General features: G+C 45.6%; 1 protein-coding gene and 1 long non-coding RNA gene across 4 annotated transcripts in view; one reads left to right on the top strand and one right to left on the bottom strand.

The window, feature by feature from the left end:
* Positions 1-235: 235 nt before the first annotated feature.
* LOC130356760 (uncharacterized) lies at positions 236-16,829 on the bottom strand. Of its 2 annotated transcripts, XR_008888980.1 has the most exons (6): positions 16,809-16,829; positions 12,155-12,271; positions 8,470-8,559; positions 5,627-5,722; positions 596-1,114; positions 236-502 (listed from the first exon to the last, which is right to left on the bottom strand). It is a non-coding gene; the product is annotated as an uncharacterized LOC130356760 (long non-coding RNA). The 2 variants fall into 2 exon arrangements; XR_008888981.1 differs by lacking the exons at positions 12,155-12,271; positions 16,809-16,829 and having other exon boundaries at positions 5,627-5,713; positions 8,470-8,735.
* Positions 16,830-16,856: 27 nt separating this feature from the next.
* The window catches only part of PRPF8 (pre-mRNA processing factor 8), a 33,281-nt gene continuing 23,136 nt past the window's right edge, over positions 16,857-27,001 (top strand). The window contains exons 1-6 of one of the 2 annotated variants that reach the window (XM_056558686.1): positions 16,857-17,005; positions 22,732-22,845; positions 24,485-24,653; positions 24,774-24,938; positions 26,159-26,377; positions 26,782-26,994. In XM_056558686.1, the coding sequence (XP_056414661.1) occupies positions 22,743-22,845; positions 24,485-24,653; positions 24,774-24,938; positions 26,159-26,377; positions 26,782-26,994 (869 nt within the window). In that variant the 5' untranslated portion in view covers positions 16,857-17,005; positions 22,732-22,742. Of the gene's footprint in view, positions 17,006-17,352; positions 17,376-22,731; positions 22,846-24,484; positions 24,654-24,773; positions 24,939-26,158; positions 26,378-26,781; positions 26,995-27,001 lie in introns of those variants that run through there. The other variant, XM_056558687.1, reaches the window with a different exon arrangement.

Raw genomic sequence — 27,001 nt, 5'->3', positions numbered from 1 at the left:
CAGAGGGCTTAGAAAAATACCGGCCATTGCATAGCCTGTCTTTATATAGAAAACATACCAGCAGGGAGTCTAAAATACCAGCCAGGTGGCAATTCTAGCTGCACAAAAAGTTGGTAAGGTTGCACATTTTCACTTAAAACAAGCCTTGTGCAAATATATTTCCCTTTTCTATGCCATGATACATTGTCCCCTGAGTATAAGACTTGGTAATAATGCAATAAAACACAATAACATATGATAAAAAATATATATTTTTTTACTATTAAATCTCAAAATGTAACATGTTGTGAGATTTAAGCACAGTGATGTCATCTCTGCGTAGAGGCTGGAGGGCGCAGTATCTTCAAATGTTCTGAGATCGTAGCACAGTGATGTCTTCTCTATGGCGAGGCTGGAAGGCGCTGTATCAGATGTGCCGGCTGCTGCTAATCTACTACACTGAGGTCTCCTCACTGGATGAGTCTTCAGGAGAGTCTCAAATGTTATAGATGTTATTGGGAAACTACATAGAAAGCAAAGAAATAAAGAAATATTTAGTATTTGAGCAATAGTAGAAGAGTATGAGAAGAGGAGATCATTGCAGTAAAGTTCTTACCTCAAGAGAGTTCCCCAATAGATGTTATAGATGATGTTCCTGGAGAAGTAGATCTAACGCCTTCTCTTCCAAATCCAGCTCATATCGGCCATGACACAAGATCCATCCGCATCATAGGTGTAATTCCTCGTCTTTGGCTCCAGATCATACATGTCGATATCCTCAGGGAATTGTCTCCCCTCCACCTCCATGTCCTCCGGCTGAGATGTTAAAGCCGGGATTGATCTGGGAGCCAAAGCGGGCGGAGATCTTTTGGCCGGTGTTGGCTGGAATGTTATAGCCGGTTTGGTGGTGTCCTTGGTCACCTGGTCAAACTTGCGCTTTCCCGTTCGCTTTCCACTGCTCGCCATCACTGCTGTGATACAACTCCCTCAACAAAGTCAGGGCTGCAGCCGTTTTTGTTAGCCCCAAGATTCTATAGATTTATGACATCACATGTGTGACATCAGTGGGCGTGGCCACACCACACACAGATAATATCATCCTTAGTATCATGTGTATCTGCACTGGGCTTAGTATCTACATTATACAGATTATACATGTGACCTCCAATTGCTATATTAATACAGAACTACAGAAGATTTCATGTTGTGTAGAAACATACATTTCTTTTTTTTTTTTTATACATTTTCCAATATATTCAGATCAAGAATAAAATCTGAGAAATACCAAGCGTTACTCAATAACACTGCAAATACATTTCTTTGGAAGCTTCTTTCGTAAACATTACCGATTTTGGCCAATCCTGGGGAAATGATGGTACAATGTATATGACTTTAATCAGTGTCACTGCAGACCGGTTACTTATACAGTATCTGAGCCAAACAGGCCGACAACCATGTACGTGTGGCTGTGAGCTGCACAATTATATATATATGTATGTATATATATATATATATATATATATATATATATATATATATATCTCAATGGGGGAGATTCATCACTTCACATGTAGAGGAAGAGTGGTGCAGTTGCCTATAGCAACCAATCAGATTGCTTCTTTCCTTTTTCAAAATAAAGAAGCAATCTGATTGGTTGCTATGGGCAACTGCACCACTCTTCCTCTTCACAGGTTTTAATAAATCTCCCGTAACGCATGAGTGTGTACAAATGTATTTATGGGGAAGAGTTATCAAAACCTGTTCAGAGGAAGAGTTGCCCCTAGCAACCAATCAGATCACTTCTTTCATTTTTCACAAGCCTCTTTAGAAATGAAAGAAGCAATCTGGTTGGTTGCTATGGGCAGCTGGGCAACTTTTCCTCTGCACAGGGTTTGATAAATCTCCCCCTATGTGTCTATATTCCAGCATAATTTCAAATGCCTGAAAATATTTCTATGAAACTTGGTCACATGTTACTTATGTCAACTAAAAATATAGTAGACTTAAATTTACCCTAACTTACACCCATTTGCGAGGGTCTGGGTTTTTGACTAAAGTCCCTTGCAAGTCTATGGGACTCCTACAGCTCCACTCTGCATCCCCGGGTGAGTGTGTCAGTCCAGCTTGCAAACCACACCCCTCCTGTAAATCCTGCCCCTCCAGCAATCTACAACTCTTCTATTTTCAGCCCTTTTTTAACAGCTCAAGGCACCAAAACACCATTTTCGCACCATACAACCACATCACAGGCTCTTCAACACAATGGGGGAGATTTATCAAAACCTGTGTAAAGGAAGAGTTGTGCAGTTGCCCATGGCAACCAATTAGATTGCTTCTTTAATTTTTCAGAGGTCTCTTTAGAAATGAAAAAAGCGATCTGATTGGTTGCCATTGGCAACTGCACCGCACTTCCTCTGCACAGTTTTTGATAAATCTCCCCCAATGTCTATATCACAGCCCAGCCCCATCTTACTCCACAACCTCCACATCTCCGGGTGAATGTGCCAATCCGACTATAGAGCCACAACCCCTCCCACAAGCCATCCCATCACAAAGCAAGGCCCAATTAATTTTTTCGGCCTACAATCTCTTTATCACAAACCAGCCCCATATGAGGATGGGATATGAGATTGGGGTATGAGGATGGGATATGAGGTCAGGATATGAGGACGAGATATGAGGTCGGGATATGAGGACAAAGTAAGAAGTCGGGATATGAGGAAAGGATTTAAAGGACAACTGTAGTGCTAGACTTTTATATATTCTTGTGCCTGGGCCTCAAAAATAAACTTTAACTCACCTTCCTACGAGCCCTCGTTGGTCCGGCACAGGCCTCACTGTCCAGCGGGGTGAACCTCGTTCAACTTCCTGGGGATGGGAACGCCGCAGAGTCGTCGGCTTATCACCAGCCGCAGCGATGTCCCACCCCGGCCGGTGATAGGCTGAGCCCACTGTCATTTCACAAGCCGGCCAGAGCTCCTTACATGACAGTGGGCTCAGCCTATCACCGGCCGGGGTGGGACATCGCTGTGGCTGGTGATAAGCCGACGACTCTGCGGCGTCCCCGTCCCCAGGGAGTTGAACGAGGTTCGCACCGATGGACCGTGAGGCCTGTGTCGGACCAACGGGGGCTCGTAGGAAGGTGAGTTAAAGTTTATTTTGTTTATTTTTGAGGCCCGGGCACAGGGATATTTAAAAGTCTAGCACTACAGTGGTCCTTTAGTCAGAATATGAGGGTGGGATATAAAGTTTGGGATATGAAGGATTTGTGAATATAAAGTCATGATACAATTAGGGTTGCCACCTTTATTGCAAAAAAATACTGGCAATGATAATTTGCATAATTAATTATTTATTTATAGCTCCACCTATACACGTCATGTAATGGCACAGAAGGATTAGAAGGGGATTAAAATGGCATGGGGGTATCAGAGGGGGGCAACTGAAATGCCACAGTGGGATCAGAGGAGGGCAATTAAAATGTCACAGGGGGATCAGAGATTGACAATTGAAATGGCATGGGAGGGGGGGATAAGAGGAGGGGGATTAAAATGGCACAGGGGGATCAAAAGGGGAGAATAAAAATGGAAAAGTGGAACAAAAAGGGATTAAAATGGCATGGGGGGGATCAAATGGGGGGATCAGAGTAGGGGGGATTTAAATGGTACAGGGGGATCAGATGGGGGAATTGAAATGGTACAGGGGGATCAGAAGGGGATTAAAATTGCAAAGGGGGTTAAAGGGGACAATTGAAATTACATGGGAAAATCAGGGGGGAGGGAACAAAGGGGGGGATTGAAATGATATTGGGACGTTGGGCCATTTCAGTCCCCCCAATCCTCCAATGCTATTTTAGTTGATCCCCCTGTGTCATTTCAACTGATCCCCCTGTGCCATTTTAATGAACCCCCCCCCCCGATCCCCTGCCATATACATTTTAATTGATTTTCCCCTACAAGCCCCCCCCTCATTTCTTCAGTCAATCATATGCATTTTAAAGGGGTACTCAAGTGAAAAACTATTTTTTAAGTCAACTGGTGCCAGAACGTTAAGCAGGTATGTAAAATACTTCTATTTAAAAATATTAGTCCTTCCTATAGTACTTATTAGCTGCTGTATGCTCCAGAGGAAGTTCTTTTCATTTTGAATTTCCTATCTGTCTGACCACACTGCTCTCTACTGACACCTCTGTCCATGTCAGGAACTGTCAAGAGCAGGAGCAAATCCCCATAGCAAACCTCTCCTGCTCTGGATAGTTCCTGAGACAGACAGAGGTATTACATCACACCATAATAGGACTCGCTGTATGAACTCACCACCTCGCATTACATGACTCCATTCTCTTAGCCTAGTTTTCTACAATTACCAGGTAAGTGACCGGGCGCTGTCCCTTCACAGATCATTACATGAACATGTTACAATAAGTAAACCTGAGTCAGCTATACTTTACCCAGTTGCATCCTATAACCACGCTGACATATACCAATATATCAAAGGTTAGAAAAACTAAGCTGATTTCTTCCAAAAAACAGCACCACACCTGTCCTCAGCTTGTGTGTGGTATTGCAGCTCAGTTCCATTGAAGTTAATGGAGACAAGTTGTAATAAGATGAACAACCTGAGAACAGAGGTGGCGCTGCCTTTATTTCTGGACATCCTCTTTAAGGGTGTGTTCACACCAGCGTACTTTCTTTCATACTTGAAAGTTTGAACGGGGGCGGGCTCTCCACCAGCTGTCAGTGGCAAATTTTTGGCAGCTGAATTTCCGCTGCAGAAAATCCGCCGCAGACCCCATTGAAAACATGCTGCGAGTTTGAAAGGAAATACGCTCATATGAACGCACCCAGCAGATTTTTGACAGCAGAATCTCCGCTGTTAAAAATCCACCGCAGACCCTAGTGAATGTAATGGGGTCTGCGGTGGATTTTCCGTGGAGAGCTCGCCCATTTCAAACTTTCAAGTTTGAAAGAAAATACTCTAACGTGAACGCACCCTAAATGTCCGGGTCTTGTCTATTTAAGGTTCGTATGTACGAGCTCTTTGCCACTGCAAAAAAAATGGCCGTTATATACCACTATATGGTTTTACAGTAAGGGGTATATGTCGGGGTTTAACATGGGCGAATGTTATTAAATTTGCTGATGGTCAATATGCTGGAATTGGTTGTTGGGTTCTAAGGTGCCTGATGGGAACAGGAACCCCCCTCCCCCCCATATGTACTTTCAGTGGTGCCCAACTTAATTGACATAGAGGGCCACCCTAATCGAGTCCCAAAATGCTCGGATTTAGATTAATCAAAATTTTTCAGGAAACAAAATAAGATCTGAGGGGGATATTTATCAAAACGTGAGCTGAGACAAAGTTAACCTGTAGCCCATAGCAACCAATAAGATCCCTCCTTAATTTTTGAAAAATCCTTTAAAAAACGAAACAAGCCATCTGATTGGTTGCTATGGGCAACAGGTCCACTTATACTCTGCACAAATTTTGATAAAACTCAACCACACGCAGGGGCGGACTGACAACACTCAGGGCCCCCGGACCAAATAAAGCAAAGGCCGCCGGCAAGACTCCGCCCTGGCCACGCCCCCATTCCACCCAAATCCCTCCTCATGTCTCACCCCTACACACAAAATATTATACTTACATTACACTAATGGGTCGTTACTGTACTTGATGATCATGAAGTACAAGCCCGCTAGCCACGTCATGGCCATCTGTATTTAGCGGGTCCCTAACATCCCTAGCAAAAAGAAGGGGGGGGGGGGGGAATTATGAAATGCTACATAATATCTGCCACCAGGACTTAACAGTGCCGCACATTGTGCCTCCTAGATATACCAATGCTGCACACTGTGCCACCAGGCTTTAACAGTGCCCCACACTGTGCTGCATGGATATAATCATAGAAGAGAAGTAAATCCAGCACTCACCATATATTCAATGTAGTTTATTGCATATCATTGAACATATGGTGAGTGCTGGGATTACTTCTCTACTATGTTCTGGGCCTGATCCATCGACGTGCACCACCAAATTAGGGAAGTGCCGACCTCCGCCTATTGTGGATATAATAATGTCACACACTGTGCTGCCAGGATATAATAATGTCACACACTGTGCCGCTAGGGTATACTAGTGCCACCCACTGTGTGCCATGACATAGTATAGTAGTACATAGACTGTGTGCTCAGTGCATAGCTGTACCATACAAGAGACCCTTAACCAGGGCCGCCATCAGGGGGGTACAACCGGTACCCTAGTAAGGGGCCCGGATCCCCAGGGAGCCCAGCCGTGCCCGACACTTTTTTATTTTTAAAAATCACTGAGAGCTGTGAATGGGGAGGGCACACTGACGTAGTAAACTGGTAATGGACACAAGACAAGATGACGAAAGCTTAAACAATAGAGCAGGGATGAACGGGTCCTTGTAGATGTGACGGCCTGCAGGGTGCATACAAAGCTGAACAGTATCATATAGAAACAACAGAAGAAATGCAGTACGCACTCACCCACTCACCGCTACCGTATCCAATCCGGGAGTCCGGGACTTTTTTTTTTTTTTATGGCTCCAGTGGAGCAGCCATTATACACTGACAGACTGTACTCTGTACAGTCAGTCAGTCACACTGTCACCCCCGGGCCAGCAGCCACACATACCTCTCTAGCGGGAGCTGCAACTTTAAGAGAGTCGCCATCAGGAGGTAGCATAATGAAGGTGCCGTGCGCAGGCACGTCCGCTGCGCTATAATCTGCACGCTGATCATCTCAGTAGCGCTGCCTCCTGGGGAGGAGCTGAAGTGTACAGGATGAAGAGACCTGGGGACCTTGGAGGAGAGCCTGCCCTGAGCTGAAGGCACCCGGCCGGCCATGAGGGTACTTGGTAGTAAAAAAAAAAGCTAAAAGCTTGGCTGGGGACCGGGGGCCAGGGGGACGGAGGTAGGGTGGGTTGTAGTGGTGTGTTGGCGTAAATATGGAATGACAGTGGCAGGCAGCTGGAACCTGCTGCCTGGGGGGAGGGACTGAGATCTGCAATTATATGGGGGCAACTGTTAGCAAAGAGGGGCCTACAAAAACAATATGGGGGAATAGTTGTTGTAGGGCCCCTCTTTGCTGACAGTTGCTCCAATGTAGTTGTAGGTCTCAGTCCCCAGGTATATTGCCCTCTGAGAGGGGCCTACAACAACTATAGGGGGGCATCTATTACCAGTGGGGCCTACCTAGACTATATGAACCAACTCCTATACTTTGAGTGTACAGCAGTGTTTCCCAACCAGGGTTCCTCCAGCTGTTGCAAAACTACAACTCCCAGCATGCCCGGACTACCATTGGCTTTGCCTTTGCAACAGCTGGAGGCACCCTGGGAAACACTGCTACTAGAAGAAAAAAATGGAAAGTGGTCAAAAAGTCCCATGAGCACAAAAAAATGCCCCTCATACATCCCTGTATACAGAAAAATTAAAGAGTTAAGTAGTAAACTAAAGCAATCTATAAATTGGGTATCATTGTAATTGTATGGACCTTTATAATTTAACACACTTAACCACTTAAAGGTACTCCGCCCCAAACATAAGATGTTAGATCGTGGGGGTCCCGCCGCTGAGGACCCCCACGATCTAACATCTTATGTTTGGGGCGGCGATCCCTGTGCCGGTAGCGGCGACATTAGGAACTTGCAGCTTCCGCATTCAAAACATCACGGCACACCCCCTCCATTCATGTCAATGGGAGGAGGCGTAACGGCTAAGACGTAGCCATCAAGTCTCCTCCCATAGAAACGAATGGAGGGGGTGCGGCGGCCGCATCAACAGTCATTGGCCACGGAGCAGAATTTGCTCCCTGCGCCAAATGACTGGGTGCCACAGAGGAGATTTTTTAAATTAATATATTAAGCATTTTTGTTTTTTCCTCCTTGCCTTCTAAGAGCCTTACAGACCCATATAAGGCTTTTTTGCACCACCAATTGTACTTTGTAATGACACTAATTTTAAATGTATGGAAACCTCCCCCCAAAAATTTTTGGTGGGGTAAAATTGAATAAAACCATCATTTTGCAACTTTTGGGGGTCCATATGATTAAAATGGTATCCAATTCATACTAAAGCTTTACTTTCTTTGTAGTTCAAAAAATATATAGGTCCAAGGGTTGGGACTGGCCCTAGTGGGGGGAATCAGAGGTGGGACCCGGGGGTGGGGGAGCCTTGGTCTTGATCCGTGTAAGGGGCCCCAAAATTTCTGATGGCGGTCCTGCCCTTAACACATAATAGTGTCCACTACAAAGGATTGTGCCCACCCAGTGTGCCTGCCTGACCTCTCAACTCCCATCATTTTGGACTATGCTGGAGAGCCCTAGGCATGATGGGAGTTGTAGTTTTGTAATATCTGCAGAACCACAGGTTGGAATACATTATCGCCCATCATCCCTGCAGAACTTACAATAGACTCCAGCTGATGGGACAGTCAGACAGAACACACAATGATATCAGTGACCTGAGTGACGTCTTCTCTGTTGTCTTTTCTCTTCTTCTTTATCTGGTCCAGATGCCAGGACTTCTTCCAGCTCCATCTTCTCTGCAGAGTCTGACACAAGCACATCATACGTTAGTCACTTTGTCCACAGATCCTCATCCTCCATAAGAAGACAATAATCATTATAACCCTGCCAGATACTGTGCCCCCTAAATATATCCCTTACAGACCCATCTGTTCTCTGCACCCCTAAATCCTCCTTCAGACCTCTCTATCCCCCCAGACCACTGTGTCCTCCTCCAGACCCCTCTGTCCCGAGACCACTGTGCCCTCCTCCAGACCCCTCTGTCCCGAGACCACTGTGCCCTCCTCCAGACCCCTCTGTCCCGAGACCACTGTGTCCTCCTCCAGACCCCTCTGTCCCGAGACCACTGTGTCCTTCTCCAGACACCTCTGTCCCAAAACCACTGTGTCCTCCTCCAGATCCCTCTGTCCCGAGACCACTGTGTCCTCCTCCAGACCCCTCTGTCCCGAGACCACTGTGTCCTCCTCCAGACCCCTCTGTCCCAAGACCACTGTGTCCTCCTCCAGACCCCTCTGTCCCGAGACCACTGTGTCCTCCTCCAGACCCCTCTGTCCTGAGACCACTGTGTCCTCCTCCAGACCCCTCTGTCCTGAGACCACTGTGTCCTCCTCCAGACCCCTCTGTCCCGAGACCACTGTGTCCTCCTCTAGACCCCTCTGTCCCGAGACCACTGTGTCCTCCTCCAGACCCCTCTGTCCCGAGACCACTGTGTCCTCCTCTAGACCCCTCTGTCCCGAGACCAGTGTGTCCTCCTCCAGACCCCTCTGTCCCGAGACCACTGTGTCCTCCTCCAGACCCCTCTGTCCCGAGACCACTGTGTCCTCCTCCAGACCCCTCTGTCCCGAGACCACTGTGTCCTCCTCCAGATCCCTCTGTCCCAAGACCACTGTGTCCTCCTCCAGACCCCTCTGTCCCTATCATACCCCTAAACCCTCCTGACTCCTCTGCTCCCTCTTCCTCCGCTCATGGCCCCTTATTGTGGCCTCTCACATGGCCTCTGTTTCTTAATGGCCAGTCCAGCCCCAAGCTCAGCAGTAGTATGACACATGATAGGATTAGATACACAGGCTCAGCAGTAGTAAGACACATGATAGGATTAGATACACAGGCTCAGCAGACAGTATCAGACATAACGCGTTTAGATACACAGGCTCAGCAGACAGTATCACACATAACGGATTAGGTACACAGGCTCAACAGACAGTATCACACATAATGAATTAGGTACACAGGCTCAACAGACAGTATCACACATAACGGATTAGGTACACAGTCTCAACAGACAGTATCACACATAACGGATTAGATACACAGGCTCAGCACACAGTATCACACATAACAGATTAGGTACACAGGCTCAGCAGACAGTATCACACATAACAGATTTAGATACACAGGCTCAGCAGACAGTATCACACATAGCGGATTAAATCCAAATGAAAGAAGAAGCGGCACTCCAAATTAGCTTCAAAAGCTGTGGTTTATTCACCCATCATGTGAATGGTGCTATGTTTCGGTCTCCACAATGAGACCTTTCTCAAGCCAATTAAACAGCATACCTCACTTCCTTTTATATGCAGTCCACTAGTGACATCAGTGTACATAATTTACATAATATATTCATATAAACAAAGAAAAAAAGTGACATTCGTGTACAATGTGTCATATTGCATTCAGTGTAATAACATCCAATGTGCAACAATACATAACAGAAGGTATCATCATGACCCGATCTTCAATACCTTCATTATTTCATCCAAGATATTCATAATTAATCGGAAAAGTGGGTTGTGACTCACCCATTAGTTGTCAGTGATCATACACGCCCCTCTCTTCTCTTCAGAACGTTTCCTCCGTTTGCAAAACAAAGGGAGAGCTCCGTTTGCAAAACAAATGGAGAGCTCTCGCGATGTTAAACTCAGGAGGAAGAGGACCAATCACCATGAGTTTAACATCGCGAGAGCGCAGATGGAGCGATTACGACTTCCGGTTCTGCGCTCTCCATTTGTTTACATACGGAGGCAACGTGCTGAAGAGAAGAGAGGGGCGTGTATGATCACTGACAACTAATGACACAAATGTCACTTTTTTTTCTTTGTTTATATGAATATATTATGTAAATTACCGTATTTATCGGGGTATACCACGCACCGGCCTATAACACGCACCCTCATTTTACCAAGGATATTTGGGTAAAAAAAGTTTTTTACCCAAATATCCTTGGTAAAATGAGCATGCGTGTGTGTGCATGCGTATACACCGATACACCCCCAGGAAATGCAGGGGGAGAGAGGCCATCGCTGCCCGCTTCTCTCCCCCTGCCTGTCCTGGGGTCTAGAGAGCTGCTGCCGGCCCTTCTCTCCCCCTGGCTATCGGTGCCGCTGCCCGTTCTCTCCCCCTGACTATCGGTGGCGTGCCCCATTGCCAGCGCCAATAGCCAGGGGGAGAGAAGCGGCGCAGGCAATGGGGCAGCGGCGCCGATAGCCAGGGGGAGAGAAGGGGCAGCGGCACCCATTGCCGGCGCCGCTGCCCCGTTGCCTCCCCCATCCCCGGTTGCATAATTACCTGTGGCCGGGGTCGGGTCCGCACTGCTTCAGGCCTCCGGTGTGCGTCCCATTCGTCGTTGCTATGCACTGCACGGCGCGGCGCAATGACGAGTGGCAATGGGGCGCCGGCACCGATAGTCAGGGGGAGAGAACGGGCAGCGGCGCCGATAGCCAGGGGGAGAGAAGGGCCGGCAGCAGGGCTCTAGACCCCAGGACAGACAGGGGCAGAGAAGCCGGCAGTGCTGGCGGTCTCTGCACCTGCAAAGCCGCTGCAGTTCATTGATTTAAAGCGCCCGCTTTAAATAATTGAACTGCAGCGGCTTATCGGCATATAACACTCAGGTAGACTTTAGGCTAAAAATTTTAGCCTAAAAAGTGCGTGTTATATGACGCTAAATATGTTATGTACACTGATGTCACTAGTGGACTGCATATAAAAGGAAGTGAGGTATGCTGTTTAATTGGCTTGAGAAAGGTCTCATTGTGGAGACCGAAACGTAGCACCATTCACATGATGGGTGAATAAACCACAGCTTTTGAAGCTATTTTGGAGTGCGGCTTCTTCTTTCATTTGGATTTGATTACCGAGGGATACTGAGTCCTATCTCCAGGAGCAGAGCACCCACTTGGTGCGAAAAATTGACTTGGGCCCCCCTACCACCTGACGACCCGCTTCCCCAATCTCGGACGACCACTTACTCGGCCGCACAAACATATCAGTGACTACAGCACTGATGGGACACAGTCAGGAGAATACACAACAATATAAGTGACTAACAGGCAGGGCCAGACAGACAAAACAGGAATTTAAGAATAAGCAGCACATTTTTCTAGTGGGGGTCCAACTGCTGGGACCCCCACCAATCACCCAATCATCCTGGTTCCATTTGCTCTCCAGCTGTTATAAAGCTATAACTCCCATCATGTCTGGAGAGCCTCCGGCATTATAGGAGTTGTAGTTTTGCAACAGCTGGAGAGGCCCAGATTAGGGTACAGCATCACCCATAATCACTGTGGAACTTACAAGTGACTCCAGCTGAGGACAGTCAGGAGAAAACACAATGATATCAGTGACCTGAGTGATGTCTTCTCTGTTGTCTTTTCTTCTTCATCTGGTTCAGACGTCAGGATGTCTTCCAGCTCCATCTTCTCTGCAGAATCTGATGCCCGGACATCATAGGCTCCTCATCCTCTGTATGAAGACAATAATCATTATTATTCTGCTAAATACTGTACCCCCTGTATATATAATTACCATCCACTGTACCTCCTGCATATACTACCAACCACTGTACCCCCCAAATATAATACTGCCACCCACTGTACCCCCTGAATATAATACTGCCACCAACTGTACCCCCTGAATATAATCCTGCCTCCTACTGTTCCCCCTGAAAATAATCCTGCCACCTACTGTACCCCCTGAATATAATCCTGCCACCCACTGTACCCCCTGAATATAATCCTGCCACCTACTGTACCCCCTGAATATAAAACTACCATCCACTGTACCTCCTGCATATACTACCAACCACTGTACCCCCCAAATATAATACTGCCACCCACTGTACCCCCTGAATATAATACTGCCACCCACTGTACCCCCTGAATATAATACTGCCTCCTACTGTACCCCCTGAATATAATCCTGCCACCTACTGTACCCCCTGAATATAATCCTGCCACCCACTGTACCCCCTGAATATTATCCTGCCACCTACTGTACCCCCTGAATATAATCCTGCCACCCAATGTACCCCTTGAATATAATACTGCCACCCACTGTACCCCCTGAATATAATACTGCCTCCTACTGTACCCCCTGAATATAATCCTGCCACCTACTGTACCCCCTGAATATAATCCTGCCACCCACTGTACCCCTGAATATAATCCTGCCACACACTGTACCCCCTGAATATAATCCTGCCACCCAATGTACCCCCTGAATATAATCCTGCCACCCAATGTACCCCCTGAATATAATCCTGCCACATACAGTACATACACACACACCATTCATACATATAGTACATACACACACATAATAGACACGCCGCCTCCGCCCCCCACCCCACACATGCATAATGCATACATACATACACATCATACATACACATCATGCATACACATATCATACATACACCCGCCACCTCCAGATCCCCCCCGCATAATATATCTCCACACATCATACATACATCTTGTTTACACACATCAATCATTCATACATCATACATACAGTACATACACACACATCATTCATACATCATACATACAGTACATACACACACACATCATTCATACATCAAAGATACAGTACATACCCACACATTATTTATACACACACATCATTCATACATCATACATACAGTACATACATGCACACCATACATACACACGCTGCCTCCGGACCCCAAATTCTATGGTCACCTCATGAACAAGCAGATACCATTATTCAGGATGGCTGAACGTGTGCAGCCCACAAATCGCCCCCCGCCTCCCCCCACAGATTCAATACATTTTCTGCTGCAGATTTGCTGTGGTAGATTTTGCTACCCATTGAAGTCAATGGGTAGCAAAATCTGCTGAAGCAAATCTGCAGCAAAAATATGCACATGTGAATGCACCCTTAGGATAGGGTCACATGTAACAGATCAGTAGTGTATGTTACTCTGCTGATCCATCAATAACTTGAACCTATAGTGTGCCTCCAGCTGTTTTCCCCCGTGTACTGCTTACAGCAGCAATCCGCCACTACGAGCAGCTCCATGATGTTTCCGAGTACACAGCATGTGCCCGCAGTGACTCGCAGGTCCCTGTGTGGCTGCTTGTTAGTGGCAGATTGCTGTTGTGAGCAGCACACAGGGGGGAAAACAGCAGGAGGCACTCTATAGAGTCAAGTCATCGGTGAATCCGCAGCGTAAAATACGCTGCAGATCTGTTACATGTAACTCTACCCTAATGTTAATCTGTACAGGATGATTTATGATAAGAGGGGTTTTCACAATATATATTTCTCTAACTTAAAGGAGTACTCCAGGATGCAAAAATTGCCATTCAGACTGTCAGCAGTAAAATAATAAATATACATACCTGCTGTCACTCCCCCGGTGCCTCCAGTAACCCGCTCTGGCCTCCGCCCCGATCCTTTTCCTTGTTGTCGGTGGTCGGTGAGTCATACTGCACTCGGCCGGCGATAGGCTGAGCGGCAGTGTGACTCACCGACCACCGACAACCAGGAAAAGGATCGGGGCGGAGGCCAGAGCGGGTTACTGGAGGCACCGGGGCAGTGACAGCAGGTATGTATATTTATTATTTTACTGCTGGCAGTCTGAGTAGTATTATATTCAGAGGGTACAGTATGTGGCGGTATTATATTCACTGGGTACAGTGTGTGGCAGTATTATATTCAGAGGGTACAGTATGTGGCGGTATTACATTCAGAGGGTACAGTGTGTGGCGGTATTATATTCAGAGGGCGCAGTGGGTGGTAGTATTATATTCAGGGGTACAGTATGTGGCTGATTTATATTCAGAGTGTACAGTATGTGTTGGTATTCAGAATGTACAGTGTGTGGTAGTATTATATTCAGTGTGCATGGTGTATGGAAGGTTTATAATCAAAGAGTGTAGTGTATAGTAGTATTATATTTAGAGGATACAGTGTCTGGCAGGTTTATAAAAATAATTGTTTTCATATAGAGGATGAGAATGCGCTGACATAGTGAGGAGACGTCTGGGCGTCACATTCTGCAGAGATAAGTTTTAGCTGGAACAAGTCCTGGCGGTATGTACCATCTGAATTAGATAATGGAAGACTATAGAGAAGACGTCACCTGTAATCACTGATATCATTTTGTATTCTCCTCACTATAGAGAAGACGTCACCTGTAGTCACTGATATCATAGTGTTTTCTCCTCACTATAGAGAAGACGTCACCTGTAGTCACTGATATCATTGTGTATTCTCCTCACTATAGAGAAAACGTCACCTGTAGTCACTGATATCATTGTGTATTCTCCTCACTATAGAGAAGACGTCACCTGTAGTCACTGATACCATTGTACATTCTCCTCTCTATGTCCTATCAGAGCTGTAGTCGCTTGTCAGTTCTACATTTATGGTCAGTGAAACTACAACTCCCAGCATAACCTTACCACTGCATAAAGGGGTACTCTACTGTAAAACATTTTTTTAATCAACTGGTGCTACAAAGTTAAACAGATTTGTAAATTACTTCTATTTAAAAATCTTAATCCTTCCAGTACTTATTAGCTGCTGTATAAGCGATTTACAGGAAGTTATTTTCTTTTTTTTTAATTTCTTTTCTGTCTGACCACAGTGCTCTGTGCTGACACCTCTGTCCGTGTCAAGAACTGTCCATAGTAGGAGCAAATCCCCATAGCAAACCTATCCTGCTCTGGACAGTTCCTGACATGGACAGAGGTGTCAGCAAATAGCACTGTGGTCAGACTGGAAAGAACTACACAGCTTCCTGTGGAGCATACACCAGCTTATAAGTACTGTAAGTATTAAGATTTTAAATAGAAGTAATTTAAAAATCTGTTTAACTTTCTGGCACCAGTTGATATAAAAGTAAATGTTTTCCAGTGGAGTACCCCTTTAAGTAATTCTGGGAGCTGTATATTTAAAAGTCTTTAACACTTTCCCATTCTGTGGCAACTGGTATATCTGATTATTATACTGGGATTTCTCACAATGCGCTACAACAGTGGTGTCTGTCACAACAGGCTAAAAACTTACTGGGGGGAGGGGGGAGGTATGGGGGTGACACCATTTTCTACCGCACCGGGTGACACCAACCCTAGCAACGCCACTGCTTACAGGGACTACAACTCCCAGCATTCCCTGGTTGGGAATCACTGGCATACACACACCTAACAGGGACTACAACTCCCAGCATACACACACCTTACAGGGACTACAACTCCCAGCATTTCCTGGTTGGGAACCACTGGCATACACACACAACAGGGACTACAACTCCCAGCATACACACACAACAGGGACTACAACTCCCAGCATACACACACAACAGGGACTACAACTCCCAGCATACACACACATACCAGGGACTACAACTCCCAGCACACACACACACACATAACAGGGACCCCCTCCTCCTCACATAGAAATCATCCCCAGTCAGAGATTTATTCCCAGTCCCTGCAGTACATCCCCAGTCCGTGTACAGTAAAAACAGACAGCGCTCAAGCAAGGAACATGAGGGAGGGGGCGTGTACTTCTCCCCGTAGAGATCTACGTCCGTCCTGAGCTCAGGGAGGGGAGAGGAAGGAGGGGGCGTGTACTTCTCTCTCCCCTTGCTCTACCCTCCCCCAGCTCTAGCTTCGGAAATCTTCGGAGAGCTGGGGGAGGAGCCGACGCAAGGATTCACGGGGGCGCAAAAAACCACCTCACACCGGCCCATGAGTGTAAAAAGTGTAGTGACATCTAGTGATAGTTATGAGAATTGCAGTCAATCATCAATCTATGCTGTTTAGTATGTCCCCTCATTTTTCAACGGCCCTTGTGCTGCCGGGACATGACGGCAGTGTGAATGCAGCCTGAGTCCTGTAATTCTAATTACTAATTCCTATAGAACACATGCATTCTTCTATAATGGAGCTATTTTCTGGTGGACAAAGTGAGCAGACCCTTTAGCCCCCTACAATGTAATCTAACCCTAGAGCGCGCAGGCCACACCTACTTCCGCTTTTACTACTTCCTGGCCCGAGCCCTAGAGCTGTGACTCTATTGGTTCAGAGGTTGGCGTGCTGACGTAGTGCCCTGTTGTTCTACTTCCGGGTCACCGTACCAATCGTGTGTGCTGCGTTTTCCGCCGTCGTAGTTGTTCGGTTTGTGGGTCCGCACGATCAGGACGGAGGAGAGGAGGCGGAGAGTCAGGTTTGTGTCCTGGGTAACGCTGCGGGTTAACTCTGAGGTGATCTATCCTTTGCGGCCATGTTTTATGGTCGGACGTGCGTGTGTGTGTAGAGGCTTCAGGCCTAAAGTGCGGGAGAGATCACTGGACGGGCGCCGCTTCGGCATTTACTTTCTTTGCGGTATTTCTGGTGCTTAGTCTTGCGCTGTCGGACGCGTTTCTGTTCCTGGAGGGTTTATTGGTCATTACATACCCATCGTACTTCATGCACATCACGTGATGTTATAGCACGCTCACAGTCTTTGTTGGTCCATGTTCTTTGGCTTCTTTACCGTTGAACTTGCACTTGGTTTCCTTTTGGTGTTTTGCTCCTCTTGGCCTTATGTAGTAATGGTAGCACCTATCTATAACTCTTGTGCGCACATACATCACGTGATTGGGACCCTGTGTCCCCTCTCTCTAAAAGGGCCAGTGGTCAAATGTTTGCTGATGCTCTATTCTGTGGATCTGTTGGTGATATCAAACACTAGAACAGTTTTTACCCACCAGTATTCCTCCAGCTGTTGCAAAACTACAACTCCCAGCATGCCCGGACAGCCTTTGGCTGTCCGGGCATGCTGGGTGTTGTTGTTTTGCAACAGCTGGGGGCACAGTGTTAGGGAAACACTGGACACCTGCTCTGGTGAACATCAGATGATCACTTGGCTTGTTGATTACCTAAACTGCATACAGTTGTATCCGAATGGCAGCTGAGAGTAGCATGAGTCCTGTCCATCCTCCAGATGTAAACAATGCCCAACATTTACCAACAACTTTTGATCTGTTGTATTTTGGTGGTATCCTGCTTAGGCCCCTTTCACACTCTATAAAGTTGTTCTGTTTTAAAAGATCTATTATAAGCGTCCAGTAGAAAAGCTTTGAAAACGGATGTTAAACGTCCGTTACAAAATCCCATTCAAGTCTATGGGATTTTTTGATTATCAGTTATGACCCGTTATAGTCCGTCATGAATAACAGACATTATTTGTGATGGAAGAAATAACGGCACATGCACTAATTATACTTCCGTCACAAGAAACGGGTAAATTAACGGCCGTCATTTTTAACATTGACGGCGAACGGATGAGCCTTTATGTAATCCGTTTGCACCCGGTTTATAATATCCATTATTACTTCTGAGCATGCTCGGAAGAGGTGACATCAGCAGACTCCTGCAGTGCTGAGGGACTACTACTACTCCCATCATGGAACAGACTTGTTTCCATGATGGGAGTAGTAATTCCCCAGCTGCGGGAGTCTGGCGGTGGCTAGGCTACATTAGTGTTTGAACTACTACCCCCATCATGGAACATACTGCTCCATCATGGGGGTTGTAGTACAGGGGCTGGGGGATTGATCACACTGGGTCTCACTTCTGAGACCCCATGCAATCAGATGTTATAAAGCAGGGGAGCGGGCGGCATATTTTTACTTTCATTTTTAAATTCTCCCCCCCAACCCGGAGTTCTTAAAATGAACATTGTGAGTGGCAGCGGGGGCCATATGTATATTAGAAGCGCCTAGGGAGGCAACATATATAGCACTGCAGGGCGAGCAGACATATAGCCTATATATCTAGCCACCAGCGCTATTATAACATGCCACCCGCAGCGCATTAATAAATACCCCCCATGGCGCATTTATAATGTTCACCCGCAACGCATTTGTCATATTATGCCACTGCAGCGCTATATGTGAAAAGTATTTCTATTAGCAGCTGGCTGGCATGATGATGCTTTTCATTCATAGCGCTGCGGTGGTATATCTATGTAGAAGGGCTGTGGGGCAGATGACGCTATATACCGTATTTATCGGCATATAACACGCACCTTTTAGGCTAAAATTTTTAGCCTAAAGTCTGTGTGCGTGTTATACGCCGATACACCCCCAGGAAAGGCAGGGGGAGAGAGGCCGTCGCTGCCCGCTTCTCTCCCCCTGTCTTCCCTGGGGTCTAGAGCGCTGCTGTCGGCCCTTCTCACCCCCTGGTTATCGGCGCCGCTGCCCGTTCTGTCCCCCTGACTATCGGTGCCGGCGCCGATAGCCAGGGGGAGAGAAGGGGCAGCGGCACCCATTGCCGGCGCCGCTGCCCCGTTGCCTCCCCCCATCCCCGGTGGCATAATTACCTGAGTCGGGTCCGCGCTGCTTCAGGCCTCCGTCGTGCGTCCCCGGCGTCGTTGCTGTGCGCTGAACGGCGCGGCGCATGACGTCAGTGCGCCGCGCCGTGCATAGCACAGCAACGACGCCGGGGACGCACGACGGAGGCCTGAAGCAGCGCGGACCCGACTCAGGTAATTATGCCACCGGGGATGGGGGGAGGCAATGGGTGCCTCTGCCCCTTCTCTCTCCCCCTGGCTGTCGGCGCCGCTTCTCTTCCCCTGGCTATCGGCACCGATAGTCAGGGGGACAGAACGGGCAGCGGCGCCGATAACCAGGGGGTGAAAAGGGCCGACAGCAGCGCTCTAGACCCCAGGAAAGGCAGGGGGAGAGAAGTGGGCAGCGATGGCCTCTCTCCCCCTGCCTTTCCTGGGGGTATATCGGGGTATACACGCGCACACACGCACCCTCATTTTACCATGGATATTTGGGTAAAAAACTTTTTTTACCCAAATATCCTTGGTAAAATGAGGGTGCGTGTTATAGGCCGGTGCGTGGTATACCCCGATAAATACGGTATCTAAACCCCCCCCAGCACTTCTATATACATATGCCCCTGCAGCGCTATGTATGAAAAGTATTGTTTTAGCATCATCCGGTCGGCTGCTGATAGATATACTTTTCACATATAGCGCTGCAGTGGCATAATATGGCAAATGCATTGCGGGGGAGGGGGCGCACATTATAAATGCGCCGGTGGGGGGTATATATTTATAAATGCGGGGGTCATATTAGAAGTGTTAGAGCTTTTAATATACATATGGCCCCCTCTGCCACTCACAATGTTCATTTTAAAAACCTGCGGGGGATTTAAAATTAAAGTAAAAACACAAGATACATCACAGGGTTGTGGAGCATGCCGCCTGCTCCCCTGCTTTCTAACTTCTGATCGCATCGGGTCTCAGAAGTAAAACCTGGTGTGATCAATCCCTCAGCCCCTGTACTACAACCCCCATCATGGAACAGACTCTGTTCCATGATGGGGGTAGTAGTACAAACACTAATGTAGCCTCCCCAGCCACTGACAGACTCCCGCAAACAGGGAATTACTACTCCCATCATGGAAAGAAGTCTGTTCCATAATGGGATTAGCTGTAGTCTGTAGGCAGAGGTGTTAAAACAGCTGTACGTGAAAGATGTTATAACGGGTCTAAACTGATGAATATGCTGTTATTTTGATGGACGTTATTCAGCCGTTGGCATCTGTTATTATACATCGGTTTTTACACAGAAAATGGATGTTTAATAACTGATGAATACTCAGTGTGAAAGGAGCCTTAGTTTGTATTTAATTTATTTTTCTTTCTATTTTTAAATGTGCCTAGACTGCCTGCTTAAAGGGGTATTCCAGGGGGGAAAAAATATATGTATATATTTTTTTTTTATATCAACTGGCTCCAGAGAGTTAAACAGAGTAAATTACTTCTATTAAAAAATCTTAATGCTTTCAATAATTATAGGCTGCTCAAGTGGAGTTCAGGGATGTGGAATTCCTATCACCCGACGCCCGGGACACGCAGTTCCGGGCGCTGAGCAGGTGAATTTTTCCGGCCCTTAGCCTGGCTTCTGGCAAGCAGGGCCGGACCTGACAAGAGCGGCGGCGCTCAGCAGTCTGTATGGAACCGCCTCCCGACTCGTGCCCACTCCATACTCTGCCGTCCCCGGCTGTTTTCAGTAGCCGGTGGGGCTGCCGCTAATAGCCAGCATGCGGCGATCGCCGCGGCTGGCTATTAACCCTTTAAATCGCCGCTGTCGAAGCTGACAGCGGCGTCTAAATGGACATGTGAATGGTCCCTGGTGGGGTAGATTACAGAGCACACAGATCAATGGAGTTCAATAGAACTCTATTGATCTGTATGATGAATCTAATGATTCCTCCTAAAAGTCTAATAAAGTGTAAAAAAAAAAAAAAAAAAAAAAGTTTTAATAAGTTTAAAAGACACACATTAACCCCTTCCATGTTAAAAGTTCATATCACCCCCTTTTCCTATATAAAAACATGTAAACATAATAATAAACATATTTATTATCGCTGCATGCGTAATTGTACAAACTATTAAAATATAACATTATGTATCCCATATGGTAAATTACATAAATGTAAAAAAAAAAAAACAAACCACAGATTTGCAATTTTTATAATATCCCAGAAAAAAAAAGTTAAAAAGCAATTAAAGAAATCGGATCAATACCAAAATGGTACCAATACAAAAAGCAGATTATGGCAAAAAAGGAGCCCTCATACAGCCTGGTATGCGAAAAAAAAATGTTTTTTAAAAAAGCTGCAGGGGTCAAAAAGGGGAAACTACAAAAATTTTGAAAAAGTTCCGAATTTTTTAAAATTAGTAATACATGACAAACTATACAAATCTGGTGTTGCTGTAATCAGGCTGGTCTTTAATAATTTTTTTGTTTTTGTTTCGGGGAATATGTTTTTTTGAAAAATTACAACACAGCTGAGACTTTTTTTTTTTATGCTGCTTTTTTATTCAAATCATGCCCCGTGCTCTACAGGTCTGCTCTGCTTTTTCCCAATTTTAAATAACTCAGCCCCTTGGTGACATCAGGCATACATGAACACCCTAGTCCCACTACCAGTGTATAAAGCATGTTCAGCTGCTGAGTACGCTTCATACGTGGGGAGTCCCAGCAGCCGGGACCCGCGTCTAATGCCAGATATCGCTAATCTGTCTGATATCCCTTTTGACACCGCAATCTGGATAATAAAATACTGCTGGTTTGCTTAAAGTGGACCTGTCAGCAAGAAAATAGTGGTGTAAATAAGCCCATTGCTAGAAAGGACTATTCTTCAGGATTCCAGGAACGCCTTATTTTTATCTCTACACTCAGTGCTGAGATATAAGATTTTTTTTTCATTATGCAAAGGAGGCTCAAAGCCCAGAGGATGTTTCCCAGCACAGCAAGAGCCCATGTAAGTCCAGTCCCTGTCCTTGTTTATCTAGTGTCAGTCAAATGGGATAGGTGGATTCAGAAGCGGCTTTTACCTTGCTTGGGTACACTCCTGGGCTTTTACCTTGCTTGGGTACGCTCCTGGGCTTTTACCTTGCTTGGGTACGCTCCTGGGCTTTTACCTTGCTTGGGTACGCTCCTGGGCTTTTACCTTGCTTGGGTACGCTCCTGGGCTTTTACCTTGCTTGGGTACGCTCCTGGGCTTTTACCTTGCTTGGGTACGCTCCTGGGCTTTTACCTTGCTTGGGTACGCTCCTGGGCTTTTACCTTGCTTGGGTACGCTCCTGGGCTTTTACCTTGCTTGGGTACGCTCCTGGGCTTTTACCTTGCTTGGGTACGCTCCTGGGCTTTTGAGCCTCATTTAAATGTGAACCCATTTCAGGGCTGGAAAATATTGGTTACAGCAGATGTGCCCTTAAAACTTTGTTGCTTGACTCATGCACCCAGATTTTTATTGTTTGTCCAGTTCAGATTATTTGTGTGGATGAATTTCTAAATTCTACATTTTGTGTTGTGGTTTTTACTCATTATTCTATGTATGGAGTAGAGTCTCTGCTTATTTCAACTTTGCCTTTTTGTTTTTCAGCTTGAAACACCATGGCTGGGGTGTTTCCATATAGGCCAGGGGTGCCCCCAATGCCTGGTGGCCCCCCTCCCCTAGCACCCGATTACATGTCAGAAGAGAAGCTGCAGGAGAAAGGTGGGCAGTAATTGTTAAACTGTTGTACTGTTTGGGTCTGCTGAGGGGAGAAAGATATGCTTAAAAAGTTTTTTTTTTTTTTTTTTTTTTTTTTTTTTTTTGTTCTCCTCAACCCCTTAAGGACATTGTTCTTCTCAACCCCTTAAGAAATCATTCAGCAGGCACCCCGTGCAAACCCCTGGGGGGGTCCTGAGAACCATGTGTGTCAATTTAGATCGGCAATTCTAGGTCAATCGGGTCCCCGGTGACCCAGAAAAAATGGGTGATAGGTGCTTTCCAAGAAGGCACCTATCATCCTTTAGCAGCAGGAGTGAGATGGCACTGGTGCCATCTCACGATTGTCTTGATTCGTCGGCCGTTACCAGTCAACCAATCAGGACGCCTGCTTTGGGGGTGTCCCTAATGGAACCCGCTCCACCCCTGTTCCGGAGGGTGAGAGCAGGTGATGGGAGTCCTCACCTGATGCAGGAGTGACAGAGCGCAGCAGGAGGCCGCTGGCTGGCCTCCTGCTGTTGCCTACCAACAACTCCCAGCATGCACAAAAAGGCATGCTGGGAGTTGTTGTTATGCAACAGCAGAAGGCACAGCTACAACTCCCAGCATGCCCTTTGGTAGTTTGTGCATGCTTGGGGTGGTAGTTATGCAACAGCTGAGGCACATTTTTCTATGCCTCCAGCTGTTGCATAACTACAATCCCCAGCATGCACGGATAACGAAGGGCATGGGGGTTGTAGCAGTGTGCCTCCAGCGGTTGCATAACTAAAAGTCCCAGCATGCCCATCTTCCAAAAGTAAAAACATGTCAACTTTATGATGCCAACATAAAGTAGACATATTGTATATGTGAATCAATATAAAATTTATTTGGAATGTCTACTTTCCTTACAAGCAGAGAGCTTCAAATTTAGAAAAATGCTAAATTTTCACATTTTTCCTGCCATTTTGGCATTTTTCACCAAGAAATGATGCAAGTATCGACAAAAATGTACCTTTATGTTAAAGTAGAATATGTTACGAAAAAACTTTCTCTGAATCAAATTCATCCCAGAGTTATTAAAGCTTAAAGGGGTACTCCGGTGAAAAACTGTTTTTTTTTTTTGTTTTTTTTTAAATCAACTGGTGCCAGAAAGTTAAACTGATTTGTAAATTACTTCTATTAAAAAAATCTTAATCCTTCCTGTACTTATTAGCTGCTGAATACTACAGCGGAAAGTCTTTTTTTTTTTTTTTTTTTTTGAAACACAGAGCTGTCTGCTGACATCACGAGCACAGTGCTCTCTGCTGACATCTCTCTCCATTTTAGGAACTGTCCAGAGCAGCATATGTTTGCTATGAGTATTTCCTTTTACCCTGGACAGTTCATAAAATGGACAGAGATGTCAGCAGAGAGCACTGTGTTTCAAACGGAAAATAATTTCCACTGTAGTATTCAGCTAATAAGTACTGGAATGATTAAGATTCTTTAATAGAAGTAATTTACAGATCTGTTTAACTTTCTGGCACCAGTTGATTATATATTAAAAAAAAATAAAAAAATTCACCGGAGTGCCCCTTTAAAGTGACAGTGGTCAGATGTGCAAAAAATGCTCTGGTCCTTAAGGGATTAATCATTTTGTTTCTTCTCTAATGTAATTCTATAGCCCGGAAATGGCAGCAGCTCCAGGCCAAACGTTATGCAGAAAAAAGGAAATTTGGCTTTGTGGATGCTCAGAAAGAAGACATGCCTCCTGAACATGTTCGGAAAATTATCCGTGACCATGGCGACATGACCAACAGAAAATTCCGGCACGATAAGAGAGTCTATCTTGGGTAAGCACATAGAGAATTATGGGATGTATGGCTTTTTGGATAAAAAAAAACAAAAAACTATAGACCAGGTTACTTGCTTCTTGCATTGTAATAATGTTGGATACACTGTTTATTTTTTAGAGCTTTGAAGTACATGCCTCATGCGGTGCTAAAACTGCTGGAAAATATGCCCATGCCATGGGAGCAGATTAGAGATGTGCCAGTGCTGTATCATATCACAGGAGCCATTTCATTTGTCAATGAGATTCCTTGGGTTATTGAGCCTGTCTACATAGCACAATGGGGGTAAGAAACTGTTATGACTTGAACAATACTTCTGTGTGCTTGGAAATAATAGTAATGAGTGGACACACTACAAGCTACATTATATTACTGTGTTCTTGTATGTTTAGATTTAACCAGAGGGCCCCCAGCTTTTGCAAAACTACAACTCCCAGCATGCCCGGATAGCCAACAGCTGTCCAGACATGCTGGGAGTTGTAGTTTAACAGTTGAAGGCACCCTGGTTGGGAAATGCTGGCTCAGAGTGTATGGATGAATTACCTTTTTTTTTTAAAGGGGTATTCCAGGCCAAAACATTATTTTTTTTTTTTATACATCAAGTTAAACAGATTTTTAAATTACTTCGATTAAAAAATCTTAATCCTTCCAATAGTTATTAGCTTCTGAAGTTGAGTTGTTGTTTTCTGTCTAACTGCTCTCTGATGACTCACGTCCCGAGAGCTGTGCAGTTCCTATGGGGATATTTTCCCATCATGCACAGCTCCCGGGACGTGACATCATCATTGAGCAGTTAGACAGAAAACTTCAGAAGCTAATAACTATTGGAAGGATTAAGATTTTTTAATAGAAGTAATTTACAAATCTGTTTAACTTTCCGGAGCCAGTTGATATATATAAAAAAAAGGTTTTGCCTGGAATACCCCTTTAAGACGGGTCAAGAGATGTTGTTGCAAGCTTGTCACTAGCAGGAATGCACTGAAGTCTATAGTGTATGAGTTTCCTGTCTTAACATACAATATATTAGAATTACTTGACAGTGCAGTAGGTTACGTTCATTTGAATAATCTGAATGATGTAAGAAAATAACTTTTTTTCCCTGTAGCACAACAGTGTCTGCTTTCATCTTTGACATCTCGCAACTCGCAATTATGTACCCTGTATATGTTAGTTCAAAGCTTTATTCTCTAGAAACATATGGTATCCTGGTTAGGGTTTGGCAACACGCTGTGGATTTTTCACATATGCCTTTAGTTAACTTTGTCAATGTATATCAAATCCCAAAATGTGATTTATTTTATTCTGTATATCTACAGCAAATTATGCAAAACTCCAACAAATTATGTATGTATTCCGTAGCATGTGGCTCAGACTTTGCTACAATTGCAAACAATGCACATTTTTGCCTAGAAAATCTGCTGTGAATCTGCCACGTGGTACCCTACCCTTGCATTTTTTTTGTGTATCCTATGCTAAAGGTTAATATTTCTTTTGTTATCTTCTAGGTCAATGTGGATTATGATGAGGCGAGAAAAGAGAGACAGACGGCACTTCAAGAGAATGAGGTTTCCTCCTTTTGATGATGAGGAGCCACCGCTGGATTATGCTGATAACATTCTTGATGTGGAGCCCCTGGAAGCTATTCAGCTAGAGCTGGACAATGAGGAAGATGCTTCAGTCATAGACTGGTTCTATGATCACCAGCCACTAAGGGATAACAGAAAGTAAGAACTACTACTTGTTTAAGAGGTTATCCAGCTTACTAAAGCTTATCCCCTATTCAAAGGATAGGAGGTAAGTGTCAGATTGCGTGGTGTCTGACCGCTGGGAAACCTCCCCCCTCTCCCCGCCATCTTCTGCTTGGCTCCCCAGTTGGCACACACCCTCCCATCTGTGGGAGAGCCAAATTGCTGTACTCGGATATCTCTGGCTCTCGTTGACACAGCTCTGAGCAGGAGGAGAGCTGGGCATGAGATTGCGCGGGGGGGGGGGGGGGGGGGGGTTCACCTCGATCTGACACTTGTCACCTATCCTTTGCATAGGGATACATGTGTCTAAGGTAGACTACTCCCTTAAATGAAAGCTGATGGAAAACTTTCATTTCATAAACTTATTTTGTTTTCCTCAGATTTGTCAATGGTACAACATACCAGCGCTGGCAGTTCACTCTTCCAATGATGTCTACACTGTACCGACTTGCCAATCAGCTGCTCACAGATCTAGTAGATGACAACTACTTTTACCTATTTGACTTAAAAGCCTTCTTTACATCCAAGGCATTAAATATGGCTATTCCTGGTGGGCCCAAATTTGAGCCTTTGGTTAGAGACATTAACTTGCAGTAAGTG

This window comes from Hyla sarda, chromosome 2 (assembly GCF_029499605.1).
Source record: "Hyla sarda isolate aHylSar1 chromosome 2, aHylSar1.hap1, whole genome shotgun sequence".
In the NCBI taxonomy this organism is placed as follows: domain Eukaryota; kingdom Metazoa; phylum Chordata; class Amphibia; order Anura; family Hylidae; genus Hyla; species Hyla sarda.
This window is presented reverse-complemented; position numbering and strand designations above follow the sequence as displayed.